Source organism: Phymastichus coffea, unplaced genomic scaffold (genome assembly GCF_024137745.1).
Source record: "Phymastichus coffea isolate CEN01 unplaced genomic scaffold, Cenicafe_Pcof_1.1 PCOF00035, whole genome shotgun sequence".
NCBI classification, from domain to species: domain Eukaryota; kingdom Metazoa; phylum Arthropoda; class Insecta; order Hymenoptera; family Eulophidae; genus Phymastichus; species Phymastichus coffea.
Window position 1 is genome coordinate 2,588,474 of NW_026706846.1, and position 14,926 is coordinate 2,603,399.

Sequence of the window (14,926 nt, forward strand, 5' to 3'; positions counted from 1 at the left end):
AAACGCAAGGAGTCATGCGAGACTCATAGTAGGACGTAAGCGAAGAAATTCCGTGTCGTGTTGCCACGGAATGTATAAGAATGTATAAAAGTGTATAAGGATGTAAAAGAGTGTATTAAAGTGTATATAAGAGTATATAAGAGTGTATAAGAATGTACGAGGGTCGTTTCAAAAGTCCGCGCAAAGTCAGAGAGATGGCGCTACTACTGCGTATCAAGGTTATTTTCAGTTAGTGGCATATCTTGGAAGAGCACACACCAAGTTTCAGCCAGATCGGCCAATTACGTTGCGTTTTACATTCGTTTCACTCAAAGAAATCGAGTGGTTGTAAAAAAATGGACGAAAAAAAATTTCGTGTATTGATTAAACATTACTTTTTTAAAAGCGAAACGCCTCAGGATATTAAACAGAAGCTTGATAAACATTATGGTGATTGTGCACCTTCGCTTAGAATAGTTTATAAGTGGTTTCAAAATTTTTGGAGTGTCCATATGAGCACAAAAGATGCTGAACGTTCTGGACGCCCTGTTGAGGTTACCACTTCAGAAATCATTGATAAAATCCATGATGTGGTGCTGGCTGACAGAAGAGTGAAGGTGCGTGAGATTGCTAGTACTGTAGGCATCTCGAGCGAACGGGTACATAATTTTTTGCACCAACATTTGGACATGAAAAAGCTATCCGCTAGATGGGTGCTGCGATTGCTCACGATTGACCAAAAACGAGATCGTGTGAAGTGTTGCAAGAATGGTTTGCAGATGTTCCAGCAAAATCCGCAAGACTTTAAGCGTCGTTTCATCACTGTAGATGAAACATGGATACATCACTACACTCCTGAGACCAATTAACAGTCTAAACAATGGGTTACCAAGGGGGAATCTGCTCCGAAAAAGACGAAGACAATTCTTTCGGCCGGGAAGGTTATGGCAACTGTCTTTTGGGATTCGCAAGGAATAATTTTCATCGACTATCTGGAAAAGGGTAAAACCATTACAGGCGAATATTATTCATCGTTATTGGATCGTTTGAAAACCGAGTTGCTAGAGAAACGTCCACGATTGGCCCACAAAAAAGTCTAATATGAAAAAATGGCTGGCGGGGAAAAGATTTTATTCAAACGAGGAGGTGATTGCAGAAACGAATGCCTATTTTACAGACTTGGACAAATCCTATTTTTTGGAAGGGATTAACAAACTAGAGCAGCGTTGGATGAAGCGTATAAGCCTAAAAGGAGACTATGTTGAAAAATAAAAAAGATTTATTAAAAAAAATCAAGCAGTTTTTTTTTTTTTGCACGGACTTTTCAAACCACCCTCGTAACTTCTAAGACGAGGATTGTAATAGTCTAATTTATGGAGTTCATTAGGTTGAAATGGATTTTACAATTTTCAATGGAAATGTTGTACCAATTTTGCTGACCCTATTAATACTCTATTAAAATTCGTTCACCAAATATTCAAATTTAAATAACTTTCTTAATAAAACGGTTTCAAAGCTTATTTATTGATTAGTAATTGAAGTTATTTCAGAGAATATTGAGAAAGTCAACGTGAAAGAAGAATTGGCTATTAATGCCAGTGGCAATGACATCGATGATGCTTACAAGAACATTCTTAAAGAGGATTAAGAGACACCAACAAGGAAAACCCGTCATTTACGTAATAAAAACAAAAGTTACCACAAACCGATTACAACAGTGATTTTTCATCAGAGGAGGAGGAATCGAATGATAATAAGGATAAAACGAAGGTGGCTATACATCAGATATTGTAGATGAAGATGAAGCAGAAGAAGAATTAGTAGAAGAGTGTCAAAAGCTTGCCGAAAAAAGTAAGTTAATGTCGATAAATTAAAAAATTACACAATGCTAATATATAAGCCCACAAAAATGTTAAATTTTGTCTTATTTAATGTAATACATGTTTTTTTTAGACAAGAACACAAGGGTTATTACGGGATTGGATGGTTTTTCCAAATAAAATATAATTATAAAGATAAAATATAATTATAAAGATAAAATATAATTATAAAGATAAATAAAATATAATTATAAAGATAATAAATATAAGGATAAAATTATAAAGATTATAAATATAACAATCGATACGGAAATTTAAAAGGTGCATTTTCTTTGATTAATTTTATGATATTTTAGAACCATTTATTATCTTTATAATCTTTGTTTAAAATTACAATTATAATGGCAATAAAATTGACCATTATATTTAAAATAAACAAACATATTTTTATCGCATTCATTATTTATGATTTAGGACGTTTAATTGCTATTCGATGAGCTAGAAATCTACAGTATGCTCTGTTATCAACTGCGAATCTGTATTCATTTTTTGGATTTTAGCAATCGGTTTCATTTTTGAAATACTTAATACTTTTTCAAAGTATCAGGACGATAAAATTGACTTCAGGCTTGTTTAAATTGCACCCTTCCCCCTTACTTTTCCAAAATTATTAATATATGTTACTAAAACAATAATCATAATTTCATTGTATCCTGTTATCAAAGCAGCATTCCCCGTTACCAACTGAGTTTGCTTTCGCGTCTCGCACTTATATATTTTATCTACTATTACAGACGTAGCCTTAGATAGTATGTACGCAATAGCGTTTCATGAGCATGGATTAATAATTATGAAGTTGTAAATGAGTGCATATATTTTTGAAAGAAAGATTACAGATTATTTTTTTAATATATTTAAACACAATTTTTAAGAATAGTTGTAGATTTATTTTACAGCATAATAATGAAATATTAAAAAGTACATATTTATATTTTTGAATTTTTTCTTTTTAACATTGTCCGCCGACTACAAAACAGACAGAATTGATTCGCTAGAAAAAAGAAGGTTTTAATTAATAAAGATTAACAAATCCAACAATAGTTATTCTCACAGTGACCATAGCTACTGCATTATAGATACGGAAAGGGATTATTCAATTAACAATGATAAAGAATTGAAAGAAATAATTTTAGATTTTCAACAGACTATACAAAGAAATTCAGTAAATAAAACTCGTGAGAAATATGTGTCTGCTAAGCCCGATTTCAATTTAATATTGCTGAAATAAAAACAAAAAAGTAGAGGTCAAAAAGTCATCCAATGCGCCATTAAATTACAGGAAAGATCTGCACCAATACATGTGAATTTGACACAATAACAGAAATATTAACACATGCTTGCTTTGAAGTGCAATCTTTTAAGCAATTCATAAAAAATGATATCAATGATGTCCTCTCGATACAAAACTTGTGCTATCCAAGTACATTTATAAATTATGCAAAATCTTCAATAACAAATGCATTATACACTAACAGAGCTTACATATTATATTCTATGCAAGGTAACATTCAAAACATTGAAATAAATTGTGGAACTAATATTAATAATTTATTCTGTTCTTTAATGAAAAATGATAGTTGCATTAAGGAAATCGTAGTATGTGAAATATGTGCAAATACAATAAATAAAAATAAATACACAATTCTAGTGCCCAATATAAATATAGTAATAAAACATAATTATACAACGTTAGAAGAGGAACTAAATAAGTATTTTGAAGGAAAAAGTGCTTTTTATTTAAATTGTAATAGCAACAATGCTTCTATTTCATATACAATGGGGGCTTTCTTATGTATCGATATTGAAGATGCTTAAAAGAGTTTTCTGACATCTGATTACATGAATATGATATTTTTTCTTCTTTAGATCATTTACCAATAACATTAAATATAAAAAGTGAAACCTTTGCTCTGTGCGGTATTGCCAGATACGTTGCTCTAATGTTCAAAGATGGCATTGGTTACTACATTGCTTACTGCAGAAAGGTAAATGGCACCTGACATGAAAGAAATGATCTAATCTCTTATAAAAAGGCAATTACAGACTCTCAATCTAAAAACCTGAAAATAAAAATTAGTCTGATTTTTTATGCAAAATATGTATAATGAATTAAGTATGTAAATTATTTATTGTAATAAAAATTAGTAAATTAACATAACTGTGCATAATACATCAGACATACCTTTCCAAATGTCAAATAATGACTATTCTTTTTAACGTGTAACGATGTTTCTGCTACTACCTTCAAACGGAGTCGCTATTGCGTACAATAAGGCTACGTCTGTAATTGTAGATAAAATATATATAAGCACGAGACGCGAAAGCAGGCTTAGTTAGTAACGGGAATACTGCTTTGATAATAGGATACAATGAAATTATGATTACTGTTTTAGTAAAATATAATAATAATTTTGGAAAAGTAAGGGGGGTGCAATTTAAACAAGCCTGAGTTCAATTTCATCGTCTTGGTGCTTTGAAAAAGTATTAGGTATTTCAAAAATGAAACCGATTCCAAAAATCTGAAAAATGAATGCAGATTCGCAGTCGATAACGGGGCATACGGCTACGTCTGTAATTGTAGATAAAATAAATTGTAGAGGTAAGGAAGCATGCAATAAAATAAAATATCCAGGTTACAATCAAAAGAGTATATTGTAAGAGATGAGTAATTACAGATGGGTAGCACCGCGATAATCGTTTGAGTCTTCCTTCACACACACACTCCGAACTCTGTCTAGTTTCTTCGCTCCGAACAGACCTCTTGCCGGGCGCATGCTCGTAGAGCCGCTTGCTCATACCCAAAGTGTAGTCTTGGATAGAGTAGGGGAAAGCTGTACATGCTTCTCGAACACCCCGATGTGTATGTCTAGCATATATGCCTACCATTATGCACTTACAACTCGGCCATTCTAACCTAAGGTCGTCTCGGCCGTCAAGACATTCAGAGATTACAATGGTTTTATATTTCGCAAATAGTTGAAATTATTACAAAATCATTAAAGTTAAAGTTATTTAATTTTAATTTTTTTTTATGCAAGTTTAATTATTTACCGAAACATAAGGTGACATATTTTCTGCTGCATGAATTCCATTGTAGGGTATTTGTGTTACTTGAAAAGCTTCAATGTCAGTTACAACATATCTATCATTCCCTAATACTTTCTGAACGACATAAGGTCCTTTCTTTTTTGGAATCAATTTTTTGTTTACTCCACTAGTAGTATCAATATTTTTTATCATAATATAGTCACCAACATCATAAACTTTTGCATCTTTTCTCTTTGTATTAAAATTTTTTTCATTTTTAATCTGACAGTTAGCAATACTTTTACTAGCATTTTTTCTGAATATTTCGAAATTTCTCTCATTTTCCAAGTTGTCATTTAACATTAATTTCAAATTGTCATTTATTTCTCCTAGCTGGTTTATGCCAAATAGCAATTTACTAGGTGTATTTTTTCTCGAGCGATACATTGTATTGTTCAGTGCAAATTCTACTGTTTCAAGAGTTTGATCCCATTTTTTTAAATCGTTGGATAATTTTGCTATCATAGGTGTAATTTCTCTATTTAAACGTTCTACTTGCCCATTCGCTCTAGGCATCCCCACTGCAATGAGTACATGTTCAATGGTATTTTCTTTTAAAAATTTTTCGAATTCATTTGATGTAAAAGATGTGCCTCTATCCGAAATTAAACGCCTAGGTTTACTATACATTCTAAAGTATTGATTGAGATGTTTGATAGTTTCATCAGTCTTCGTCGATTTGCTAGGAAATAGTTTTACAAATCGGGTAAATCCATCAATTATAACTAACAAATGTTTAAAACCTTTACTAGTTTTTTCTAAAGGTCCTAGGTGATCAATGTGGATTGTATGAAATGGTAAATCATTTTTAGGAATACTGTGCAAATAACCTTCTCGTTTACCTGAGAGAGGTGGGAATTCAATACATTATAAACAGTTTTTTATGTGATTTTTTACTTTTTCACGCATATTTGGAAACCAGTAAACAGTTGAAATTTTTGTAATTACTTTATCTATACCTATATGACCTAAATCATCATGACATGTTCTAATTACATTTGATTCCATTGAACGAGGTACATAAAAAAATAGCTTTTTGAATCTATCTTTTCGATAAACTAAACCATCACGTAATTCAAACAATGGCATATCTTTCTTTTCTAATTCAGAACGCAGCTTTACAATCTCATCATCCCTATCTTGGCAAATCGATAAAGTCTGCTCAAAAATATTACCTTCAACTACTAGTACACTGTGGCATCGGCTTAAAGCATCAACATGACTCATTCTATTACCTGGGCGATGTGTTATATCAAAGTCGTAACTCTATAAGAACATGACCCAATGTGAAATGCGAGGATTAATATTTTTCTTTGATAGAGTTAATCTAAAACTATCGCAATCAGTCACAACCTTGAATTTTACACCAGTCAAGTACATATCAAAACGTTTTATCGCATTTACCACTGCCACACATTCCAATTCAAAACTATGATATTTTGCCTCAGTCAGTGTTGTTCTTTGACTATAATATGCAATAGGCTTTAAATTGCCATCGTTTTGCTTTTGTAAGAGAATTGCACCATACCCAGACGCACTTGCATCGCAATGCAATTAGTTTCAGCATACGGCGAATAAATCGCTAAAATCGGACAATCTGACAGATGTTTTTTTAACGTCTCAAAAGCATGCACTTGACTTTCGCCAAAATGAAATGGTACTTCTTTCTTTACAAGATGATACAAAGGTTTTGTAATGAGCGCAAATTGATAAATAAATTTTCTAAAATAGCTTGCTAGGCTAACAAATCGCAGTACCTCTTTCGCATTGCGAGGTATCGGATAATTTTTTACAGATTCAATGTTTTCATTCGTCGGCCTAATGCCATTCTCATTGATATGATAACCTAAGTAATCCATTTCAGTCTGTAAAAGTTTGCATTTGTCTAAACGCAATTCAAAAAAATCGCAAAAGCGAAACGTTTTACTTTTCGCATAGGGCCCTCGTTCTGACATTCCTTTTATCATTATATTTTTTATTGATGAAACATGTATTTGTTCAATGTTATTTCATTTTCTCAGGATTTATTTTTTTACTTGTTGGAATGCATGTTGAATTTCGATAAATTATAATTTATTATGTATACAATGTTAAGGTAAAATTTGCATATATACAATCAATTTTGTATAATAACGTTTTTTTCATTCATTGTACATGTAAAAATCTCAAAGAGAAATGTTAAAATAATAATATTGAAGTAAAATTTAGGGTATCGATATATTTTTAATTATATTATAACTAATTTTCATATCAAGAAACATTATAGGCTATAGAATAATAAAAAAATGATATGTCAATTAATCATTAAATGTAGTTTGTCGAGTATTGGTGTGTTCCCATGCACTGTTGTTGATTTTGTACTATTCATGAATTAAATTAATATCATCAAACTATCAATTGCACCGTTTGATAGAAATAAATCTGATTCACGATAGTACTTATTTTATCTGAAAATTTTTTATAAATAATATATTAAATCATTGTAGATTATGTTTTTTTTGTAATTAGTACTTTGAATTGATTATTGAAATCGTTGATCATTCCATAACTTATACTATAATATTAAGAATAGTCATTGTTAATTATTTATGAAAGTTCAATTTCATTTTATGTTTCATTATCGTATTACGAGTAAATGTGGAATATGTTACTGCTGATAATACACCATTCAATTCAAATAAAATAGACTAAACTACTCCTGACATTGTTACATTACTGTTTATATGTTTACATTGGACTGATTCATTATTTTCATGTTTTGACATAATAAATTTGAATATTTTTCATTGTTTGTTCTGCCATTCTTGGAAAAAATATTTTTTATACAATAATTAAAAAATTAAAGTCTTCATTTACCATTGTAATATTCATATATTGATTTTTTAATCTAATATCATTTTGATCCATTTATAAAAATTCTTTTTTTATTCATTTTCATAAGAAATACCGTTTTTGCATTTTTTTCAAAAAAGTCATTTTTTACTACATAAATTAACTGTATTTGTTTTACTTTTTTTGTGAATTATATGTTCTATATCTATATATCATATTTGCTACGTATTCATTTTTTCAAAAAAGTAATGTAACTAATGACAGGCTGAGTTTAGTCTATTTTTATTTGAAATGAATAGTGATTCTAAAACAAATACAGTTCATGTTATCTTTCTATATTTAAAATTTGTAAGACATGTTTCATTAATATAAAAACAATTGGTAATAAAAAATGACTTTCTGTTTTGATATGAAATTATAAATTTGATTAGATCTATGTACAAGCCAAATTATATATAGTATTGTATTCTGAAAAGTGATATAAGTTATGGAATGATTGGCAATATTTTATGTTTTATGGAATTGTAAACCATAGTGGTTTATGATCACTAAATATACTTTCGTATACATTTACGTCGATATCTATTGTACTGAAGCATAAGTCAATTGTTGTGTTATAATCGGTGGTGGAAATATTTGTTGGTGTAACTAAGTGTAGCTTGAACTGTGACATAAATTGGATGAAATTTTTATTAGTTAAAGTATTTTTACTTTTTATATTTATGTTAAAGTCACCTATTAATATGCATTCTTTTGTTTTTTCTTTATTAACTAAATACATAATTTCTTCAATATTTGATTTAAAAATTGTTATTTCATATTTCGGTGATTTGTACAGTGTTATAATACTGATATTGCCTACGTTTATACCTATAAATAAAGTGAATCCATTGTCAGATGTATATAGTTTATTCACAAAACACGTAGTTAAAGTTGGTAAGTCATTTTTTCGGTGATCGACATTTATTGAGGTATATTTGCCATTTGATTATAAACATTAAATTAGAAATTAAGGAGGTTTTAGTTAAATATTGTTATCATTTATAATGACTGTACAAAATATTAATATAAATAATAATAATGGTAGCAGCTTAGAAATTATTTTTCAAATTTACTTGAAAAAAAATAGTAGTATAAATAATAATAACGATAGTAGCTCTCAAATTATTTCTTAAATTTACTTGAAAAATTCCCTTACATTTTAATTTAATGGATCAACTATCCTCACATTCTATATGATGAAACAATATACTTTCTTTACCACTGAATTGATATGAATTAATAAAATTATAAGTACATTCTGATTACTTTTTGTAATTAGAACCTTGAGAATATGGAAAATTTCTCAAATTAATATGCAGTCAAAGATTTTAATATGAAAATAATTTTAAACATGAGTTATTATGATTTGCCATTTGATTATAAACATTAAAACATTAATTAAGAAATTAAGTGAGTTTTAGTTAAATATTGTTATCATTTATAATGACCGTACAAAATAGTAGTATAAATAATAAAAAATGGTAGCAACTTACAAATTATTTTTCAAATTTACTTGAAAAAAAATAGTAGTATAATTAATAATAACGATAGCAGCTCACAATTGATTTTTTAAATTTACTTGAAAAATTCCCTTTTATTTAATGGATCAACTATCCTCACATTCTATATGATGAAACAATATACTTTCTTTACCATTGAATTGATATGAACTAATAAAATTATAAGTACAATCAGATTACTTTTTGTTATTAGTACCTTGAGAATATGGACAATTTCTCATACTAATATGCAGTCAATGATTTAATATGAAAAAAAAATGAGTTATTTGCCATGTTTGCGATGAACATTATTTATTTGATACTATTAATATTTTTCAAACTACTTGTTTTTTGTATTAATTAGAATCATAGTAATATACAATTTTTCAAAGTAATATGAAGTGATATGAATTGATGGAATATCCGTAGTTTGAATTTTTTATTTCCAATCATATGGACTCTTTTTGTGAAATAATATTAAGAATTAATGTGCTAATTCAATAATATGATTTTATATATACAATAAAATTCTGAATTTATGTATATATAAAATGGAATACAGTTGAAAGCTTAAAATGTAAGAAATATATAAAGTTATGATAATCTAGATATATAAAACCAAGATATTGTCCAGTAGAGTAGCAAATTTAGTGAAATTGGGGTAGTCCGTACGGACGGAACATATTTCCAGGATGGCTGGATACGTATACCCTGTGGGAAAAGTCTTGGTTTAACAAGTCAAACTGAATTCCTAATTATACGGAACCACTTTTCTGAGATCAAATTCAATAGGCCCTCTCTATATGACTGGGCAGTGAACGAGGGCCCAATGATTTTCTGCTGCAAGTCTTAGAACTGATTGAAGAATATTTAAATTTTCTTCAATTGTTTCTGTGGCAATCACCAAATCATCAATGAAAGGTATCAACTTCTTGTCATCAATCAACATGGACGACCCTAATGATATGGATCCCCCTGACATAAATTTACACTCCCCTCCGAGTTCACGTACTCAACCAATTATTGATGACACCGAAATGTTACTCATCTGACCGTCCTACCCCTCAAACACAACAGAAGAACAAAATCACAAAAAAAGACCCCGCACACCTACCTACCGACTCCCAGATAACATAAACAGAAACAAACTCCCACACATAAACAACTCACCCAATAACCCTCCCTTCCAACTCAATTTATCTCATAGAATGGAACTACAGAAAATCTCTGAAGACACTAGTGACATTCTTCCCCCATATAAAATCATCCTCCAATCACCACAACATAACGACACTACCATTAAATCTGTCCAATTAGCCGATAAACACATCCCCCTTTTTCCAGACAATGCCTTCGATGAAATTAAATCTTCAGGCAAAAATAGATTTATCATCATTACCCACCAGAAGAAAATTGCAAATAAACTCCTAAAAAATGATATTGAAATCTTAAAAATATATAATTTGGAAGCAGTAGTCCCTCACTCCTTCGTTTATAAAAACGGCATACTCAAAGGTATCCCCACAAATTTAACCGAAAAAGAGATTCTTCAAAACGTAGATATCCCTATACACTTTAAAGGCTCTCACCCTATAAAAATACGTAGATTTAATAGAAAAACATTACATGAAAAAAATCCGCATACCTTCCTACCGAAACCGTCCATAAAACCGCAACTCCCACCATAAAACTTTCTCAATCTTACCCTCTCAAACACTATAATCACATTTATAAAACAACAAAATCACTCTCAATAACAATAACATAATAATGAATCTCAATCATATAAAAATCCTACAGTAGAACACTCACTCACTATGGATTCCCTCCCACTCTCAAATCACACATAACGAAACAGTAGATCAAAATGACATTAACACATTAATTCTGCTCCCATCGACTAATTTTCTTGAAAATATTCAACCCTCTCATAAAGCATCTTTTCAATCCATTGTACTAGATCACGACTTCTGCAAAGGATCTCACTACTTTCATAATTACTACTCATCTACACAATCTAAACCATGGTTCCACAAAACTTACCTTCATAGAAAACATATCACCTCTATTAACAGACTCAAAAACAACCACTATTCTCTAACAGCTAGTCTATACAGAAAGAACTTTATAAATTCCCCCTCATGTCAATGTGGATCTCCAATACAAGACATTAACCATAATGTTTGATCTTGCCCTACGTATTTACCTCAGAGAACCCAATAACACAAGAACGTTTTAAAAACGTTTCAAACACGTTTTCTGGATAACTTTTAAACGTTGATGACTTTTAGTGGAAAAAGTTATTAAAAACGTTTTTAAAACGTAACATATGTCCGCGAGTAATACGTTTTGAAAACGTTTAAAAACGTTTTTAGAACGTTGTCAAAACGTATTCCGATACCAGCCTGTAGTATAAATTTTTATAAAAAATGTTTTTGAAACGTTTGTAAAACGTTTTTAAAACGTATTCTGATACCAGCCTATTATAGAAAATTTTCGATAAAACGTTATTGCACCTGTTTTAAAACGTTTTGAAAATGTTTAAAAAAGTTTTTAAATCGTTTTCAAAATGTATTGTGATACCGGCCTATTGTATAAATGTTTATGAAAAACATTTTCAAAACTTTTTTAAAGCGTTTTCCAAACGTATTATTTGGACATAATCGTGGAAATATATTACGTTTTAAAAACGTTTTAAAAACGTTTTTTTCACTAAAAGTCATCAACGCTTAAAAGTTTACCAGAAAACGTTTATTATACGTTTTTAAAACGTTTTGTGCTAATCGGGTACTAATAAAAAAACTGAACAAATGTTCACAAAAAACTAAAACTTCCTCAGTAACTACAACTATCAATATACTAAAGCTCCCTTCTCAACCCCCATGACTCTTCTTAACCGAATTTCTCAACAAACTCTCAATTTAAAATAAATCCCAAATCACTAAACAAATATGTATCTTCTTCCAATCCTCCTTCTTTATACAATCCTACACTGTTCACAAATCTATCTAACCAATAGAATTAAATTTATCAACTTTAACTATAAACTACTCTTACTATTTAAATTTCAAACTACGAATTCTCCTTGGTCAATACATGCGTTTTGGCATATCGGAGTATCAGCTAAGCGACCCACCGCCATCTAGTAAGCTTAAACTCAAACCCAACTATTTGGAAAGAACATACAATAAACTTAAATTGTTGTTTTTGACATATATATTAATAATTTTGAAAAAGTAAGAGGGGTGCAATTAAAAAAAGCAAGGGCTCAATTTTTTTGCCTTGTTTCTTTGCAAAAATATTAAGTGTTAATAAAGATATCGCAGTTCCAAAAAACGAAAAAATTATCATAATTTTTAATTTTTTTTTAGGACAACTGAAGGGGTTCAATTAAAATAATGAGCATTTTTGGAGGGCTCAATTAGAGATGTTTCGAATGGTTTTTTTTTTCACTGTCCATTGTACTTTGCTGGCTGGGGTAAGGGAGGTAAGCTGATCCTGTTCCAGTTATCCCACTCTCATTTTTTACTACAGGTGACTGAGCTGAATACATCAAATTAAAGTAATTAGCATAGTAAGTTATTCATTTCCTGTTATATTTTTGAAAGAAATATTGATTTTTCTTTTTACAGATTTGGCCAAAAACATCCAAATATTATTTTATTTTTTTCAAAAGGGTCTTTCTAGACATTATTTGTATTTTATACTGCTCCTTTTTTCAATGATTTATAAGTATTAAATATAATAATACATTAATAATTGAATGTGTCTGTGATAAAAAAACAGAACTCTTGAAAGATTAGAAAAAAACAGTTGTAATGTCTGGAGAAGAGTTGGTTGACGCTTTGCCATATATTGATCAAGGTTATGATGAACCGGGAGTTAGAGAAGCTGTATGTAAGATTTCAAAAGATAAATGTAATTTCTAGGTGATATAAATTAGTATTTTTGTAATGAAAAGGCAAATTAATTATTCATAGGCAACTGCCATGGTTGAAGAAGAAACTAGACGGTACAGACCAACAAAAAATTATCTAGAAAATTTACCTGCATTTCAAATAAATATTTTTGAAACAGCAATTGTTAAAAATGAATTTGAAAGATTACAAAATCGTTTTCCAATGGATGTTTTGAGTATGAAACGATATGAATTACCTCCACCTGTACCAGGAAAAATGAGTGATCTCATAGCTTGGAATGAAAGTGTAGAGAACAGTTTTGCGCAACTAGAACATCAAGCTACACGGTAACATTATGTGTTCTGAAAATTAATTTGACAATTATTTTAGATTATTTTTTAAATATAGAAACATATATGAATATATTGTTTTCAGAATCAACAATTTACAACTCATGGTACTATATGGCTCTGAAATGTGGAAATCATATTTAAATGTTTTGATAAGATTAATTAATAACTCTCAAAAACAAATTCAAGAATTAAGAAAGTTAATACAAGAAATTAATTGGCAGCGAAAAGCAAATCAAATACAAGGAGGTCAAAAATTAAAAGAAATGGAATCTCAATGGGTTGGATTAGTCTCTAAAAATTATGAAATTGAACAAGCCTGTGTTTCAATTTTAGATAAAATAAAGTACGAAATATTTTTGAAAAGTAACGTAACAAGAATGATCCATGAATAATACTAATTGTTACAAAATTAACATGTATATCAATAAATATATGGAACTAAATTTGTAGAGTTAGGTAAAATATTTACAAATATTTTAAGTAGCTTGTAAAGTATCATTTAAAAATCAGATACACTTTTTTAGTTTGATGAATACCACATTTATTGCTAAAATTTATGTTAATTTATAAAGAAAGTAAAAAAGATGTTCAAAAGCTTAAAAAATTTCTCCTTGCATTAAATAAATTTCTTCTCTTATACAAATTGTTTATAGTAAGTTGTAAACAGTTTAAATATTTATAATTTTTCTAAAAAATATATTATCTTGATCAATTACATTGTTTAATTTTTCTGCTTATAATAACATTTATTTTATGTTAATATTATTTAATTGTTTAATTATCATTTAGTTTAATTTATTTTTCAATACAGATAGTATTAGCTAAGGATAAAGTAATATTAATTTTTATTAATAAAAAAATGACAAAAGTTGAAAACCCTTGTGGTCATTAGTAATTAAATTTGTGCCGTATTTTCATGTGGTTGTCATAGAAATGTATTACATAGAAATGATATAGACTTACAGTGATGAGAATCCGATGAGGCTACAAAAAATTTCATTTTCATGAAGTTGTATCTCATCTATATCGTTTATACAACTATGCCCAAGATTCTCAGTCGTCAGTCAGCCCATGGAGACTGTACTGTATACAGGAGGCGAGGCAGAGACGATTTATCACCCCCCTTACCCCAGCCTGCAAAGTGTAATGGACAGTAAAAATAAAAAATACCATTCGAAACATCTCTAATTGAACCCTCCAAAAATGCTCAATATTTTAATTGAACCCCTTCAGTTGTCCCAAAAAAAATTAAAAACTATGATAATTTTTTTGTTTTTTGTAACTGCGATATCTTTAGTAATACTTAATATTTTTGTAAAAGAAACAAGGCAAAAAATTGAACCTTTGCTCGTTTT

The 14,926-nt window shown here is 29.4% G+C and overlaps 1 protein-coding gene across 3 annotated transcripts; it reads left to right on the forward strand.

The window, feature by feature from the left end:
- The first annotated feature begins 12,769 nt into the window (after window positions 1–12,769).
- On the forward strand, window positions 12,770–14,192 carry LOC131663403 (pre-mRNA-splicing factor SPF27). Of its 3 annotated transcripts, none has more exons than XM_058933799.1 (4): window positions 12,770–12,881; window positions 12,952–13,212; window positions 13,300–13,565; window positions 13,654–14,192. In XM_058933799.1, the coding sequence occupies exons 2-4, from the start codon at window positions 13,138–13,140 to the stop codon at window positions 13,961–13,963; spliced, it is 651 nt and encodes a 216-aa protein (XP_058789782.1). In that variant the 5' UTR covers window positions 12,770–12,881; window positions 12,952–13,137; the 3' UTR covers window positions 13,964–14,192. The 3 variants fall into 3 exon arrangements, with proteins under 3 accessions (XP_058789782.1, XP_058789783.1, XP_058789781.1); XM_058933800.1 differs by having other exon boundaries at window positions 12,832–12,893; window positions 12,952–13,216; XM_058933798.1 differs by having other exon boundaries at window positions 12,832–12,893.
- Window positions 14,193–14,926: the final 734 nt, after the last annotated feature.